At 42.5% G+C, this 18,926-nt stretch overlaps 1 protein-coding gene across 2 annotated transcripts in view; it reads left to right on the top strand.

The window, feature by feature from the left end:
* ARL6 (ADP ribosylation factor like GTPase 6) overlaps positions 1 to 18,926 on the top strand; it is a 45,710-nt gene that overhangs the window by 8,494 nt on the left and 18,290 nt on the right. For both annotated transcript variants that reach the window (XM_063443299.1, XM_063443307.1), the window contains 2 exons: positions 1,816 to 1,877; positions 17,894 to 17,962. In XM_063443299.1, coding sequence (XP_063299369.1) covers positions 1,816 to 1,877; positions 17,894 to 17,962 — 131 coding nt within the window. The remainder of the gene's footprint in view (positions 1 to 1,815; positions 1,878 to 17,893; positions 17,963 to 18,926) is intronic.

The following is an 18,926-nucleotide window of genomic DNA, read 5'->3' on the forward strand; positions in this document are numbered from 1 at the left end:
GAAGACACATTTTAAACATTGCTCCACACTTCTACCATGTTTTCTAACCTCATCTTAGTTGTATGTTTTTTTTTTTAATTGATTTTGTCTTTCTTTTTCAATATTAATTTACTATCTGTTTTTAATATCTGATTAATTCTAGAACTTTTGAAAGTGACATCTCTTCTTTAAAGCTGAACAAAAGACAGACTAGTTATATTCATAACTGGGAATCTTTCCTAAATTCTTAAGTTAAATGTTGTAGAAGTAAACTGTTGGCACCAGGGCCAGATTAATTACAAAATCTTATCGACCGAAAACACTAAAACAGTCCTACCTCCCAAGCGTCATGTATCTGATGGAGCTGGTGCTGGAGGGAAACTCATAGGATGCAGCTATACGAAAACACACACTCTATGCTAATCTCACGCCTTTATCTTTCAAGTAAATCCATACCACCTAACAGTAGTGTCCAGTGAAGCAGGAAGTCTATGGACGGGGTAAAGGGGTGGGCCACTGACCCAAATCACATAAACAGAACTGCCAAAAGGGGAAAACATACCCAAAAAAGGGGCATGTCTGTGTCCCCACGTCCTCCTGTGTCCCCATGTCACTACGACACTGGGAGACATTGGGACACTGGGATACTAGGGAACACTGGGAGACATGGGACACTGAGACACTGTGATACATAGGGGACACTGGAGAATTGATAAAGACCTGGGTACAGGTCAAAATGTTGCGGTGTACAATAAACCTGCTTACATGTATCACAGTGAGTGCCTGAGATTTTTTTCTTTTATACTAGGGGACTCTGGGAGACTAGGAAACACTAAGACTAAGACACTAGGGACACTGGCACACTACTGACACTAAGAGACACCAGGGACACTGGAAGACATGAGGACACTGAGATACTAGGGACACTGGCTGGGAGACATGGGGACACTGGGAATGTCCCATGTCTCCCAGGTCTCAAAGTCGCCCAGTGTCCCCATGTCTCTGTGGCCCTTGGAGTCTGTGTCCCCATGTCTCCCATGTCACTAGGACACTTAGAGACCTGGGGACACTGAGACGATTGGGGACACTGAGAGACTTGAGGACTCTGGGAAACTAGGGACACCGAGAGACACCAGGGGGACACTAGGTACACTGTCTGGGAGACATGGGGACACTGAGAGACTAGGGGTCACTGGGTCCCTAGTGTCTCAGGGTCCCCAAGTGTCCCTATGTCTCCCAGTGTCCCCATGTCTCACAGTTTCCCCTAGTGTCTGTGTCTCCAGGTCTCACAGTGCCCCCTAGTGTCTGTGTCCCTGATATTGCAGAATAATAATAATTAATATTAATAATATTGCAGAATAATATACTGAGACATTTGTATTGCCGGTATTACTGCAATAATGGCACGTACTAGGCAGCCTCAAATACCAGAGAAATACCGGCCAGTTGGCAACCCTAAGAGTAGTGTGTAAAAAAAATATATATATATATATATATATATATATATATATATTTTTTTTTATAAACCAATTGGCCTGGAGCTTTATCCGACCCTGGTTGGCACCATTTATTGGTCGTGTCAATAACTTGTTTATTTACATCTTTAGTATGTGAATTATCTCGTCCTTCAGAAAGGGTATAGTGCTATTGACTGAGTCCACTTACAAATTACTCAGACTGTGGGCAGCTCATCCAGTCTAAAGCACCCAGATAACCTTATATATCTAGATAAATATTGTTTCAAATGTATTGATGTTATTTTTCTTCAATTTAAATGCAGTTGATGCGTCGGGAAAAAAATTGTCTTTTTCAATTTGCTTAATTTTCTTTCTTCAGGCCCAAGCTCAGGATATAGTTCCAACAATAGGATTTAGCATAGAAAAGTTCAAGACATCCAGGTAAGTGTTATTCCATCTACATTCATTGAGTGTAATATGCTAATTCAGAATTATCTCCCTCTTCCATATGCAGCCCTATGTCTTTATTTGTTCTCAAGTACTCCAAATAGCTTGTAACTTAAAGGAACACTCCAGTGTTATAAATAAATAAATACATTTTATTTACAGAGTTGGTGTTTTTTGGCCACTTTGGATTACTGGAGTCCCCCGGTACTGGTACTTTCAACTAATCTGGAAGCTAAAGTGTCTTCTTGCCACATCTCCGCTCCACCTTTGGGTGGTTATTAGTACTGGTGGCCTCACAGCGAAATCAATGTTTCTGTTGTGGTCGTGACTTAAATATGAATATTAATCTCTTAATACATAATAAGTAAGCAATACGGAACAACATTAATATTTTTATAGTTCATGGTATTATGGTCGAATATGTGGATAGAAAATACACAAAACGTTGTAATATTAAATGTAATATTAAATGTATATTTAATATAACTATAATAAATAAACAGATGCTAGCAGAATGTCAATTTACCACAATAATTATACAATACAAAACTAAATGTATGTTTAATATAACTATAATAGCTAAACAGATGCTAGCAGAAAAGCAATTTACCACAATAAGTATACAATACAAAACTACAACATATTACTTACAAAAGGCTATTACAATGGAAAGAGAAAAAATCAGCGCTAGATTGCCACACAAGAAAATAATAGTAAGGCTGCAATCCTTAAAGGGGAGTCCCCTATAATCCCCTAATGATAAGAAATTATGCAAAATAGAACAAAAAAAGGTTGCGCCTAAAATATACAGTAAAACATATGAGTGTATATAATAAATAATATTAAATAATATTAAATTGTATTATTTTATATTATTTATTATATACACTCTTGTATGTTTTACTGTATATTTTAGGCGCAACTTTTTTTTGTTCTAAAAGGCTATTACAGTTGCTAAATGTTACAATGGATTCATATTACTTACAAGGCCCCAGCCCTTTGGCTGGGGTTAAGTCAGAGCTGGTACTACATCTTAGGTTCAGTCAGGTACAGACAAAGAGACAGAGTTTCTCCTACATCTGGTTTTTATTCAGTGTATTCCTAAATAGGCTGGCCTGTGATGTCACTGCCAGAAGCACATGTCTTCCTGCACACTGCCCCTAGTGGTGCCTCCAAAGCATTGCACTAAATATGCTTTCTTTATGATGTAAAGTCATTAATTAGGGATTATTCTAGCCTCGATGAGGGAATAATCTAAATTTTATTAAAGACAGGAGGCGAATATTTGCTTTACCTTCTTTACTGAAACCTCCAGCAGCAAAGAAACAGTTAACAGAACTTTTCAAAACAACCAATCAGAACAAAGCAACAGTAGTATAAAACCCCTAAGCAGGCTCTTCCACTTCCTCTTTCTTTGATGAGGTCGAGCAGGAGAGCAAGGAAACCAACGGATCCACCTTGTAGCAAACACATCCAGAGAAACAATTGTCAAGCCCAGAGAAAACAGATTACACTGCAAGAAAAAGGAAAACATTGTGAAAGTAAACTGTCAAGGCAAGATGTCATATCCATACAATATCACTTGCACATCATAATACCTGATGAATAAACAAAGTCTACAGATCTTATGAAGACCTAGTATCTAGTATGTACCTTAACTAAAAGGCATTGACGAAACATAATTACAACACAAACATGATGAATAAAATGCACACAGACACAGACAGAATAATAGAAATAACCTTTATTATGTAAAACAATGCATTCACAAAACATAACAATATCCCCAATTAATTATAAGACCCAAATCCAGGGAGGGAACGTAAAAAAAAGGGGGGGAAATATTTGCCTCCTGTCTTTAATAAAATTTAGATTATTCCCTCACCGAGGCTAGAATAATCCCTAATTTTATGGCAGGACAGGAGGCTTCATATTTGCAATTTTAACGCCCAAATAGTAGAACCAGAAGCAATATGAGATAGAGGACTGAAATAAAAGGAGAATGGAAAAACCCATTCCCTAAACCAAGCAGCGGTGTAGAGAAAATGCGGTGTAGAGTGTAGGAAGCAGGAGGGGGTCACCCTCAGCATTAATCCTACAGGACACCGTAGAGCCAGCAGGGTACTCATTGGTAGCTATGTTACCAGAGTGAGGGTCCATCGTTTTGCATGTAGGTCTTTGCTAGTAAAATGGCCATACCATTAGTAATAGGTTTTGATTAGTAGAATGACTGTAGAATTGCCAATATATATTGTCCAGCAGAATGGCCATGACATTGTCAATAGGTTTTGACCACCAGAATGTTAATAAAAGATTAAAGAGTTCTTGAAAAGCATACTGTTCCATTGATTTGTACGTGGTGATAATTATGAATACGATATGACAGAATGGGAATATTCGTGTGCTATGTTAACAACTTTCCAGCACAGATTTATAGTATGTGCTAAATATACTCATTTAAATGATGTTAGTTAAGATAGGATGTCCAACTGTTTGGAGTATCTAAATGTACGTCACCAAATACATTGTGTTTACCATGTACAGTGCTGTATAATATATTTGCTCCTGACCTCGGCATGCTATTATCATCATTTTAATCAAAGCTGTCTTAGGAAGTTCCTGTTTATAGATCAACATTTTTCTTGGGGTTTTATTCTTACTTAACCCCTTAAAAACCAAGGAATTGTATTTATGTGAGAATTAATTTACACGAGCAGCACATTGTTTATAGTGCATCTATCATTTTTCTGAAAATGACCGTTCCTCATTCCTACACCCCATAAAATGTAATTGAAGCACTTACTGGTGGGTAGTACAGCTGAGGTAAGTAAAAAGCACACTTTAAATCTGAAGCACTCTCCATGTCAGGATTTACATCGTTGCCCAAAAATTCTCGGCACACTCATGTGAGTGTTGGATAACTGTCGAACCTTGGGCATATCTCCATTATGACAGTACTGCTCTAAGTGGAAAAAAAATTGAATTCACCATTACCACTGCAGATTATAAATATGGACTTAGGAATTTCATGTCACCTTACAGTAATTAATGTACAGCTAAATCTACCTACTTTCCAAATGATTTGTAAATGAGAATATTGGTGAAACATGATGTACAGGAATGTGCTTGAATTCTAATAATTATAAAGTAACTCCCCCATCACGAATTAGGCTTATTTCTTTAATTCCATTTTAAAGTACCTTTAAAAAGTCATTGTTCGAATTGAGCTTTGTCTTTGATTAATGCGTTAAATAATAATTTCATTTAGAGGTACTGTGCTCTGCGCTCCAACTGCCTTCCCTTTCTGTTAAATTGATTAGAACACTAGACTGCTATGAACAGTGTAATTATCACATGTGGCTTGGGTTGCATTCGAGCATTGCAGGCATTTTCCTACCATTAAATAAATTCCCTCAGGAGCTGATTATTTGACGCCATCAAAATTGCCTACTTAGTTCTCTGTGAAAAATAAATGTTCAGATGAAGTGGATTAATATATTATTGTAGCCAAGCTAAGACTTGTTACAAAGAAGCTGCAGAGAAACAGCATTAAACCTCTGATGACTAAATTAGAAACAAACTTTTCAAGGTACAATGATGATACGATGTCTGTGGGATTCATTCGTTTTACGTCTTCGTCGTTATTTGTCGTTGTTTTGATATCTTGCCCTGTACAAACGTCCTTCATAAAGGGTGTCTTGCGTTATGTGTATACTGTCTACTCTAAGTATCCCAACCTGTTAATATCCTTGAAGAGAGCTAGTACTCTTATATTGTGTTTGTGGTTATAATCGGTAACAATCTAACATGGCATTTTACTTCAAGTAAATGTTTATCAAGTCTTAAATATTAATTTACAATCAATGCCTTGTAAGCCATGCTATTTAGATTGCTTGCAGTGTTTACGCACGTTGCTCATTATCAGTGGCTTTCATTTTGATAACCATGGCCACCTTAGTTATAAGCCTTTTTGATTTGTTTTTATCCTCATTAGAAGCATAAACATAAGTTCATGGTACCTGTTAATTCATGCACTAAGCAGCAATCATATACTCATTGTAGCAATGCTGCCATAGCTGTATTCATGGTACTTAGAGTGTCATCCTCCTTCCTGCTTGCATAGAAGTTACTAATGATGTGGAATTATTAAAAATCTTTATTGTACTTGTATTGAATTATTGTACTAACTCCATTTTAACTTTATACTGTGACTTCGTCCTCCATTTTGTCCTCCTAACCTGACTTCTTCAATCCTCCATTTTGTCCTCATGACTTAACTTGTTCATTTTAAAACTACATTACGTGACTGAACTTCTCAACCCAATTAATACAGTAGACAAAGACCGTGTTTCCTTCAAGGACAAGTACCAGGAGGTGCTGGCTACTCCTTAAGACTTGCTGGCTACTCCTTAAGAGCTTGTAAGATAGTACAGTTTGAAGGCCACAGAACACAGTAGTAATGAAATGTTCTATTCATAAGAGACCTTGCACCTGGACATAAAGCCTGATATCACTGACCGTGTAAAATGACGCTTAGGACCCCCTTGTCCCCCACCCGTGTCCAGAATAATCCCACCTCTGATGGGTGGGCACGGGACTAACCTCTTAATTTTACTAACCAATAGGTAAGACACTAACTCCGTCACTTAACAATTAATCCAATTGATGATGTTTATTTGCTGATATTCTAATAATCAATGATGACGCAAAATGCCTCTTAAAAGGGCCTGCGCGCCCGCTTTTACTTCACTTGCCAATAAACTTTCTCGAAGTTATTTTAACCTGAACCTCGTGTGTCAGACTTAATTACTTCAGCGTATATACGCAATTTAATTTTATTGATTTGGACAGGAACAGATAGACTTTGAACATTTTGGTTTACTCTCAAAAAGTACCATAACAACTTGGCGCCCAACGTGGGGCACCGGGCTATGTCTGGCCGGTGAGCCGTCCTAAGGAAGACAAGGGTGGACGGAGGAATCCAGGGGGAAGGAAGGGAGACTGATCACCTCCAGATACACGGTAGAGACTTCTGCAGAGCCACCGGTACGTTCCAGCCCCTTTGATTGACCCGTCCACGTGTCTGTGACTGCTTCCCGGGAGGACATCAAAGACAGGTAATATCTTGCCCGGTGCCTCGTTACTCACTTGTTTACCTGCATTTTAGTCTATCTGTTGCCTGGGTGTGTTTGAATTGTTTGCCTGTTTCCCCATTTTGAGATAAAGGGGGGGTGGACCTGCAGGGGATTTGCCTGGGGTTCTGTCTTGCTTGTTTTCCCCTTTTTGGGATAAAGGGGGGTGGACCTGAGGGGACTTGCCTGGGTCTTCAGTGTGTCTGTCTGTTTGTATTTTACCTCTTTTGGGATAAAGGGGGGTTGACCCGTGGATGTGTTCCTGGGGGGTCTTCTGTTGCCTGTTTTACCTCTTTTAGGAACCACGGTGCTGTGGTTGTAAGGAAAAAGAGGGGTTGACCCGTGGATGTGTTCCTGGGGGGTCTTCTTTGCCTGTTTACTTCTTTTAGGAGCCTCGTGGCTGTGGCTGTAAGGAAAAAGAAGTTTGTGGAACTGTGGGATCTGTGTAGAATCACAGTTTCCCTGTGATCCCGTTTTGTGTCACTTTGATAGCCTAGCTAGCTTCACTGTGCGCGTTCGGACTATCCAGCTCTGGTTGAGTTGGGGACGTCCTGACCCGGACCATCCAGCTCTAGTTGAGTTGGGGACGTCCTGACCCGGACCCTTCGGCTCTAGTTGAGCTGAGGGCCCACCGATTATTTAATTGTGGTAGGAGACTTAGCCTTGTGGCAGGGGACTTTGTTTCCTGGGGGAATTCAGGCAGGTATTGCTTGTTTTTCGCATCACGTAGTAGTGAGACTTATAAAGTGGGATTTATAGGGGCACTACGGGAGTGAGGATAGACGTGGCCACATTCTTGTGGACTGCAGAGTAGAGGGAGGCTGGAAAGGATTTCGGACCGGTGTTAGCTGTTATCCTTGGCCGCTGGTAGTGAGACTTATGAAAGTCGTTCTCCGAGCGGGGACACTACGAGGTTGAGAAAGGTGACTTTGGAGTAAGCACATGTAGAAGGAAAGGGATTATTGCTGATTTTATTTGAACTGTAATGCATGCACTGTATTTCAATTGTATTGTTGTCTTGTCTGTTTTATTAGGAGTCTCATGAACTCCTGTGTCTGTCTCTAAGGATTTTTCCTTACCTTTCATCTTTTCTAAACTTCCTATATTATTATACTGTCCACTCCCATTTCTCTTGAAAGAGAAGTGATTGGTCACACACTTCTCACCTCGCTCCAATCCGTGTCTACCACCCCGGGTAGGCGGATTCAGTGACTAGTCTACGTTTTGGGAAGACGCACCTGAGAAAATCCCACGATTCTCGGGTGGCAGTCGAGCATTGTAGACGTTCTTGTTCAGTTTTCCTTCTCTCTCCCTATATCTAGGACGCTGGTATAGGGGTAAAGGGATTATGGGACAGGATTTAAACAAGCCCAGTAAGGGCTGGTTAGCATGTGATTTAGTCGAAGACAGAGAGGGTGAGGAAATGGTTAAAGGTGTTGAAAAGATTGCAAAAGTATGTAAAATTGCTGTACCGACATGTGGAAGATTGCAACCAGAAAGTTGGCGTAGGTTACTGACAGAAAAGAAAGGCAAGCTTACAGATAATGGTTTATTAAAAACTGCTGAAGCATGGTATAGAGTAGCGAAGGCTATTCAGCTAGAAGGTTGGGTTGAGGAAGAGATAAATCACAAAGGTGTGAAATTGTTTGTGTATCATAATAATTGTGTTGCTGGGGTCTATCCTCAGCCAGCGCCCAAAACCGGCGCCCAGGGAATGTCTATCCCCAAGGTTCAGTCAGCAATTAGTGATAGCCAGCTGACTATGTTCCCCACTCCCAGTACCCATCCCATCACCTCCCCTGTCTGCCCGGTCTTGAATTCTGATGGATCTTTCTTTTCCCCTGCCCCATCTTTAACATTCCCATCATCCTCATCCATCCCTACGCTACCTGCTGTACCTTCCCCTAACATTTCATCTGCCATTCCTGCCCTACACTCTCTCTCTGTTCATGACCCCCTCCTCTCTTCTTCCACCCAACTAACCACCTCCTCCGCCCTTGCCCCGGCTCCTCCCTCTACACCCACCCCTACCAATCCCTCTCCGTTCCCTCCCATCTCCACCCCAGCTCAATACCCCACCTCCTTCCCCTCCCCAGCCTGGCCCTACCCCTTCCCATATCCCATGGCCCTGCCCTATCCCGGATATCCACTCCCCACTCCCCAAGCCACGCCCCAGGTTCCGGTCATGCCCAGTCCGGCACAGTCTGCCCCGGATGTGCCCTCTTCCAACATGGCCGCCACTTCTTCCCTTAACCCTACTGTAGTACCTTCTCCGGCCACCAATATGGCGGCCCCCAGTTCGGCCCTGATGCTGGTAATTCCCGGTGACTACCTATCCCCAGGTTATGACTCGCTAGCCACCCCTGCATCTGGGGCTCGTTCCCAACCACCGATCCTTTCACCTCATTCAGGCCCTGCACCACGCAAAAGAGCCAATATCATAGAATTCGATGATGACGAGATGGACAGGGTGTCCCATGTCTCATCGGAGCTTGCCGCGGGAGCCCCAACTCACCGTTCTATCGATGACCCCTTTGGCCACAAGGGTCGGGGAGAACAGGCCCCTCCTAAATATGTTGCTTTTAATCCCACTCAAGCTAGTGCTCTAATGAAATCACTCCCTGACCCAGAAAAGCAGCCTATGCCCTTCTACCGAGGGATAGTTCAAATTCAAAAGACTTATTCCGCCGCATGGCGTGATTTACTGAGCATTTGTGCTATCAAAGCAGGGGATGCATATTGGCCGAGCATGGCCCGACACCTCAGTACAAATCTGCTCAGCAGTGATGTTGATTACCCCTCTGGAGTAACTTTTTGCACCCAATTAAGAGAATGGGCTAAGGACAAACTTGCAGATCAGGCTGCTGGCCTTACTGATGTTATTCAAGATAAAGGAGAATCAGTGGAAAGGTTTCATGCAAGACTGTATCAAATGTTCACAGATTTGGGGTTTGATCTTACAGATAAGATTCATTCACAAATGCTGTCAGGTGCGTTTGTCCAAGGGGTTAAAGACTCTATACGCAAAGGAATCATTGCCGCACGTCCTGAATACAAGGTTGTTCCCTTGGATACCCTGCTTTTAGTTGCTAGAGGTCTGGAATCTGTTCAGACCCCAAGAAGACCCAATCCAGCTCCACTCATGGTGGCCCGCGCTACCCCCATCACCTCTGGCACCAGGGGTGCCAGGTTAGAGGATGTAACTTGTTTTAATTGTGGGGCTCAGGGACACTACAGAAGTGATTGTCCAGAACCTAAAAAGGAACCCGGGGCACCCAGAAAGTTCTCTAAGCCTGCCCCAGGCCCCAAGACCGAGAAAAAGATTCCAATTATTGAAGAACCAGATGATTAGGAAACTGGCAAGCCTGTGTCTGTAACCCCTATAATGGCAGCGTCTATAGGGGATAAGGGAGGGCCACTTGCCACAGTGACTTTGCCCATTGAAGACCATCCTACTACATTTCTAGTTGACACAGGTGCAGCCCGTAGTGTTCTACGAGAACAAGACCTGCCAGACCCATCCTTCCTGTCCAGTATTGATGTCTCTTGTGTTGGAGTGGATGGCCAGCCAAGACGTAGCCCTTTAACAACTCCACTACGAGTTGGCTCTAGCCTGCTTGCTCGCTTTGTAGTATCCTCCACATGCCCCATTAACCTGTTAGGTGCTGATGTTCTCTCACGCCTGCAAGCATCCATCACCTTTACCCCGGATGGGCAGGTAGAAATGTTTACACCTCTGTCTGTATCAGACACTTCAGCCCTATGCTCTTTGCCTCTGATGCTGCATTTAGAAAAGCCCCGTGAGGAGGCAGCAGAATTAAGGTCTAATTTCCCAGAGGAATTAAAAACACAGGTGCCCGCTAAGTTATGGTCCTCAGGCCCAGAGGACATAGGTCACCTAAATGTTCCCCCTGTGGTGGTAAAGCTTATTTCAGGAGCTAAGTTACCAAGGAAACCACAATATCCATTAAAACCAGCACAGTCCGCTGCAATTTCTGTCCACATCAAGGCACTCTTGGAGAAGGGTGCCCTGGTAAAATGTAAATCTGAATGCAATACCCCGTTATTTCCTGTGAAAAAGAAAACTCCAAAGGGTGAACCAGAGAAGTACAGGATGGTCCAGGACCTCCGTGCTGTTAATGAAGCTACCGTCCTGGACACCCCTCTTGTACCAAATCCTCATACTCTGCTCTCTGGAGTCCCACCATCTGCAAAATTCTTTACAGTTATTGACCTGGCCAATGCCTTTTTCAGTGTCCCACTGGACCCATCCTGTCAATACCTGTTTGCTTTCACTCATGAAATGCAACAGTATACCTGGACTGTCATGCCCCAAGGGGCACAAAATTCTCCAAGTCAGTTTGCTAAGGCCATGGGCACCATCCTTGACCCATGGCAAGCTGAGCACCCAGAAGTTGTCCTGCTTCAGTATGTGGATGATCTCTTGCTATGTGGAGATGATGTACCCACTACTGAAAGGTGTTCACTTAGTCTCCTTTGCTATTTGGCAGAACAAGGATGCAAAGCTTCACTCATCAAGCTACAATTCTGTCAATCTTCAGTGATCTTCCTTGGACATTGCCTATCTCAGGGTACCAGACATCTTACTCGGGACCGGGTAAGAGCTGTTCTGGACATTCCACCTCCAAGGACTTCAAAGTCTCTTCATGCCTTCCTAGGCCTCATTTCCTACTGCAGAGCTTGGATCCCTGAAGCCTCTCTGCTTATGCAACCTCTCTATGATGCTCTTAAGTCTGACCCGTTCTGTCTGACCAATGAAGCCCTGGCCAATTTCGATGCTTTAAAACGGGCCATTGCTTCTGCCCCTGCCTTGGGCCTACCTGACTACTCCAAACCCTTTAAATTGTTTGTCTCTGAAAGACAAGGCCACGCAACAGGAGTACTCACCCAAACTAATGACTTAAGAGGTCGCCAGAGGCCTATTGGATATTTCTCATGTCAACTGGACATTGTGGCCAGAGGGACTCCTTCCTGTCTCAGGGCTGTTTTTGCTGCAAGAGAACTCATTGAAAGGACCTCAGACCTGGTCCTTGGCCACCCTCTGGTTGTTTTGGCCCCTCATGACATCTCTGCCATCGTCAACCAAGTCCAGCTCAAGCACGTGTCTCCAGCCAGACATCTGCGCCTACAGTGTCATCTTCTTTTGCCTGACAACATTTCCATCCAAAGATGTCAAGTGCTTAATCCGTCCACTCTTCTTCCACTCCCTGAGGGGGGTATCTATTATGGATTTATCACGGATGAAACCTACATTCACCTGCTCTGTGGATGTATCAAGAAAGTCATGCATCCACATCTGACATTTTATGAAGGCGAAAAACCTCTCTGTGAGGGCCCAGATCACGCCTTCTGTACCATGTGGTACAAACCGAACATTACTCCTGAACCTTGCTATGAAGATGAGCTTTACCACCGGACCGATGTAAAGCTCACTGCACAAGACTTCTATTGTGACTCTGAAGGCAATAGCATGGTCTTGATCCAGCTACCTCAACAACTTAACTACCTTTACCGTCATTGGGATACTGCTATCCCACATATTCCTGTTACCAAGTTGAAGACAAGGTCATGGAATGATCTTGGGCCCATGGCAAAACTATGGGCCACCATGAACGAAGAACAGCTACAGGAAAATGGTATTGTCAAATACCCAACAACTGACCTTCTAGAAGCATGGCCACGCCATTTCCTGGAGAAGGAATTCCAAGATCTAGTCATAAAGAATGATTATGACCCAGAAACACCTCATGACTGTTTTGAACAGATGAAAATGGAAACAGTGCACTTACCAACTGTGCATGAGAACCCATTACCAGATCCGGATTTTACCCTGTTTGTGGACGGATCGAGATATGCCGATGAAGGAGGAACATATCACACAGGATATGCCGTAACCACAACAGATGAAGTCATTAAATCATCATCCTTACCGCCAGCAATGTCTGCGCAAGAAGCTGAATTACAGGCTCTGACTTCAGCATGCAAAATTTCCGAAGGAAAACGTGCTAACATCTATACAGATTCAAGATATGCTCTGGGTGTGGCACATGACTTCGGCCTTATTTGGAAGACTAGAGGATTTCTTACCACCGCCGGTACACCAGTCAAACACTGCACTGCAATCAAGGAGCTAATGGATGCCCTCCTACTCCCCAAAGAGGTGGCCGTTTTGAAAGTCAAGGCCCATGGGAAATTGGATACAGATGAAGCAAAGGGCAACCATTTGGCTGATCAAGCTGCTAAGTTAGCGGCCAGGGATTTGCAGGAAGTGGATGAAGAAGTGTCCGGACAGGAAGAAGAAGAAGAAGAAGAAGAAGTCCCTATTTTTGCTTTGCAAACTCTTCCTACTGATTTGCGAATCTTACAAGAACAACAAGCTGCAGTCACTCCTGAGGAAATCCAGAAATGGAAAAAGAAAGGAGCTGTCCAAAAGGACGGAATATATTACAACAACTTCAAATTTTGTCTCCCCAGAAATTTATACCCAGCAGTGGTCCAATGGGCACATGGGCCTGCGCACCTGTCAAAAGAATTGATGGCCGCCCTCATACAGAAGTATTATGAAGCACCTGGAATCACAACATTGATCAATAGCTTTTGCAAGGCCTGTGTCATCTGTGCAAAATGCAATCCAGGAAGACCAATTAAGGTGCCTGCGAAACACCTGGCAAAGCCCATGTACCCCTTCCAACGAATTCAAATTGACCACATCCAAATGCCCAAGAGTGGGCCCCATGAATATGCACTAGTAATAGTGGACATGTTCTCAGGCTGGCCAGAAGCCTACCCAGTGGCCAATATCACTGCAAAAACAACCGCAAAGCGCCTACTTACAGATATTGTATGTAGATTCGGACTCCCAGAAGTTATTGAGAGTGATCAAGGCCCAGCCTTTACAGCAACTGTGACTAAAGAAATTTGGACTGCTCTAGGGGTGACTCTAGCCTTCCATACCCCTTACCACCCACAAAGTAGTGGTAAAGTGGAGCGCATGAATGGCACCCTAAAAACCAGAATGTTAAAAATGTCACAAGAAACAAAGATGCCCTGGCCAGAAAGCCTGCCAATAGCTTTATTTAGTGTTAGGCACACACCTAGAGGGAAGCATTCACTGTCCCCATATGAAGTTCTATTTGGGACAGCACCCAGGTTAGGTTGTTATTATCCACAGCAGTTACAGCTCCAATCAGATGTTTTAGTAGACTATGTAACTGAACTTGCAAATGTCCTAAACAAAATACATGCCCAAGTTTTCTCTTCAATTCCAGATCCCGAATTGGATACAGGTTCCCATAACCTACTCCCCGGAGATTGGGTCCTGGTTAAGAAGTTTGTGCGGAAAAATACCCTAGAACCAAGATTTGACGGTCCATTCCAAGTCCTCCTGATTACCGCAACCTCCGTCAAATTGGCCGGTAGGCCAAATTGGATCCACGCTTCCCACTGCAAGAAATCTCCTGCCCCAGAGGAAGCGAATATCGCACAAACATGTATCTCTGGTACATCTTCTCCTTAATTAGCCTTATGAAGGCCCAGCAAGTAGCCATTACCAAAGACATTAGTGGGTACACCTTCTGGTATAATTCATCATGCACCCAGGTGGCTACTTATACCTTTGACTATTGTGATATTGTAGAATGCCCATTTCCCACACCACAAATCCAGAGCATCTATAGAGATATCCCTCATTCAAAAGACCCATATGTTTGTGTAGTTGACAAACAATGGGGGCACAATTGTGACCATTGGGGGGCGGCGGGGTGGAATGCCGGGCCTGCCTGGGGTTACAAACCAAAAAGTGCCGTAGCTAAAGTAGATGATCATGGTAGATCGCTCCTCCAGAGAATGACTTTGAGAAAGCCTGGGGGGAGTACACCAATGAAATTAATCCTTAACATTGAGCATCCAAGTCCAACAGATGCAGACCAGTATGTGATGGGAATGTATTGGAAAAAGGGTTCCTACCAAAAATTAGGGCATTTCTACCTTAAAGATATGTGCAACTCTTCTGAGTGGCAAGGGGCCACCCATATGGTCCCTAACCCATTAAAACCTCATATCCAGACCTTTCAAGACATGATGGCCATTGCTAACCCCACTTTTGAAGATACCATGGCCGCTGAAACAGGTTTTAATGATGTAAACTTATGGTTAGAATGGATGAAATATAATGCTAATAAGCATAATAGAACTGCATGTTACGTGTGTGGAGGTGCCCGGCCTCACCTGGGTACCGTACCTTTAATCCTACCTGTAGATATAGAAGAATGTATTTTAAGCCTTTTTGCCTATCACTATAATTTTAACAGGTCCATATGTATTGCATGGACAAAGGAGTATCCTCTCCTAGCCAACGATGTCAAACCCCCTGATGGTATTACCGTATATAAAGGTAATTACACTTGCTATGCCATGTACGATGGTATTGGTAAATTTGTGGGTAACTTTTCCAAAGGCTATTGTGCTACATACAGAACTGTCCCTGTACGTCTGCTGCAACATCACACTAGGTCACTAGGGGACATTTATTGGTTGTGTGGGGATTTACAGCTAAGATCCAGAATGGACACAGAATGGTGGGGAGAGTGTACTTTGACTAAGGCCATTATGCCTATACATATTATTTCTGACACACACCTCAACACCCATGAGTTCAGCCACACTAAGGTTAAACGTGACGCCCCAGTGAAAGGAAGTTTTGATCCTCATGTATATATTGATGCCATTGGAGTGCCCAGGGGGGTGCCCAATGAGTTTAAAGCTAGGGATGAAGTTGCTGCAGGATTTGAATCAATTTTTACCATAGTTACCGCAAACAAGAATCTAAATTGGATAAATTACATTTATTATAATCAACAGCGTTTTGTCAATTACACCAGAGACGCCCTCCAGGGATTGGCCGAACAGTTACAGGCCACATCCCAAATGACTTTTCAGAATAGGATGGCCCTAGATATGATCTTAGCCGAAAAAGGAGGGGTTTGTAAGATTTTGCCCGACACTATGACATGTTGTACCTACATCCCAGAAAACACAGGCCCTAATGGTAAAGTCACACTAGCTATAGAAAAATTAAATGACCTGTCTGAAGAGTTAAAAAGGAATTCTGGGATAAAAGATCCCTGGGAAAGATGGTTTGGTTGGATGACAGGATGGCAAAAGGCTTTAATGCAGATTGGTATGGCTATACTAATTTTTCTTTTTATTTTTGCTCTTCTCTTTTGTTGTGTCCTCCCATGTCTGAGAAAATCCCTCATGAAGACTGTTGACCAAGCAGCACCCACTTTGACCCATCTCGAAGTTGATGACCAAGAATTCCAAGACATCAACTCACCCTGTCTGCCGCTGCAAACATTCCCTTTTGTCGATAAAGTGCAGGAATTCTAGGAAGGGACTAGCTCAGGGACAGCATCTGTCAGTGAATGGTAAAGGCCCCATGTGGAGAAGTGGTGGGTTAGCTGCCATGGGATACCCTTGGGTGTGAAGCGTTCGAGAGCCATACTGACGGATGGTTAGCCTATTAGGGTCAGACCTAGGGACAGCCTTGCACTTTGCATTAACACCTAGCTAGCGGCCACGGGGTTTCTGTGCCTTTGGGTTAACACGTCTTCTGATACTAATATAATAAAGTTTTATCTCTTAGAATCTAACATTTCATAGGGGGGACTGATGTGGAATTATTAAAAATCTTTATTGTACTTGTATTGAATTATTGTACTAACTCCATTTTAACTTTATACTGTGACTTCGTCCTCCATTTTGTCCTCCTAACCTGACTTCTTCAATCCTCCATTTTGTCCTCATGACTTAACTTGTTCATTTTAAAACTACATTACGTGACTGAACTTCTCAACCCAATTAATACAGTAGACAAAGACCGTGTTTCCTTCAAGGACAAGTACCAGGAGGTGCTGGCTACTCCTTAAGACTTGCTGGCTACTCCTTAAGAGCTTGTAAGATAGTACAGTTTGAAGGCCACAGAACACAGTAGTAATGAAATGTTCTATTCATAAGAGACCTTGCACCTGGACATAAAGCCTGATATCACTGACCGTGTAAAATGACGCTTAGGACCCCCTTGTCCCCCACCCGTGTCCAGAATAATCCCACCTCTGATGGGTGGGCACGGGACTAACCTCTTAATTTTACTAACCAATAGGTAAGACACTAACTCCGTCACTTAACAATTAATCCAATTGATGATGTTTATTTGCTGATATTCTAATAATCAATGATGACGCAAAATGCCTCTTAAAAGGGCCTGCGCGCCCGCTTTTACTTCACTTGCCAATAAACTTTCTCGAAGTTATTTTAACCTGAACCTCGTGTGTCAGACTTAATTACTTCAGCGTATATACGCAATTTAATTTTATTGATTTGGACAGGAACAGATAGACTTTGAACATTTTGGTTTACTCTCAAAAAGTACCATAACACTAATGACCGGTTACCTAGTACTCCACTGGTCGATGAACTACCTTTACGGATTTGCCATTGAACTAAATTAGTCAATACAAATCTCTAAGTGCTGTCTTTTCCAGAGGTCCATGAAGCGGACCTCTGTAGAAAATAATCTGTGTCACAAATGTAGTGATAAGTGTATTCTTTATACATTGTGGCAGCAGATATACTCCGTCTTTGATCTGTGTGGCATGACATCAGTAAGCTGGTCACTGTAACAATTAATATTTTAATTACTAGTGATATGACCACCATCATGAAAAGCCCCCCGCCCCCTCCCACCGCATTGAATCGGTTAGAAATACACACGTAATTCCTTCCCCTATAAATGCTTAGCATGCTAAATACCCTGCGTATTTTACTGACTGACTGTTGTACGTTTATTTTTTGTTCCAGCTTGTCTTTCACTGTTTTCGATATGTCTGGCCAGGGAAGATACAGGAATCTCTGGGAGCATTATTACAAGTAAGTACATTAAACCCCATTTTCTAGTTGGCGAATAATCAGGTCTCTACAGGTTGCCCATACCTGCCTTCAGACTTTTTTAAAATTGTACCCACAATATGTGAATTTTTTTTTTTAAATATATATTTGTAATTTTTTTTTTGCAAAGTCATTAAACCCTGCATTTTTTAATTATCGGAAATGAGTTGGTGACATTTAAAAGAATTTTCATGCAGATTAATCTACTGCCTTGCATTGGATATCCATCGGTCATGGAAATTATCAGCTGCTTAAATTGCCAATTAACCACTTTTTTCATTTTATATGACTTAAACTACCCAGAATTAACTGGTAGGCCATGTCAGTGTGGGAATCCTGACTAGTATATCACTATTAATGTCGAATTGGTACTACACAATTTGAAAGATGCCTGTGCCCTGCTTGAAAATGTTTGTATGTATTCTGCAGGGTTTTTCACTATAAGTGAAAATTGGTGTGACCTTTATATTGTTTCCAATTGTATTAAACCTGTTACAGGTTGTACTCATTCATTCCAATGTCTCCAGCTGGATTTTAACAGCAATCAATCCCTCAGATTCCAACATACAATGAAATGTCAAACTGTGTTCAATAGCTCATTTGTATGGAGGGGAACACGCGATCATCATCTTCCCACGGAACATGAATGTAGCGGGTCCACTTACATATGAAGTAGCAGTTTACCAGTCCTGACAAGTAGTCTCTCCAGGGAGGGTGATCACATATTTTAGCACTCTCGACATTTAAATGCCATATTATTACCTTGGCAATCAAGTAGAAAAATCACGTTGCAGCTGACTGGTTTGTCGGGCAAAAAAACGTACACAGGCACTTATAGGGTTATTTACTAAAGTAAATGTCAAATTTATTCTATATCTATTCACTTTGAATTGTCACCTTAGTGAATAAACCTGTAAATATTCTCAATTAGTCTGTACATCCACCA

The sequence above is a fragment of the Pelobates fuscus genome, chromosome 1 (genome assembly GCF_036172605.1).
Source record: "Pelobates fuscus isolate aPelFus1 chromosome 1, aPelFus1.pri, whole genome shotgun sequence".
NCBI classification, from domain to species: Eukaryota; Metazoa; Chordata; class Amphibia; order Anura; family Pelobatidae; genus Pelobates; species Pelobates fuscus.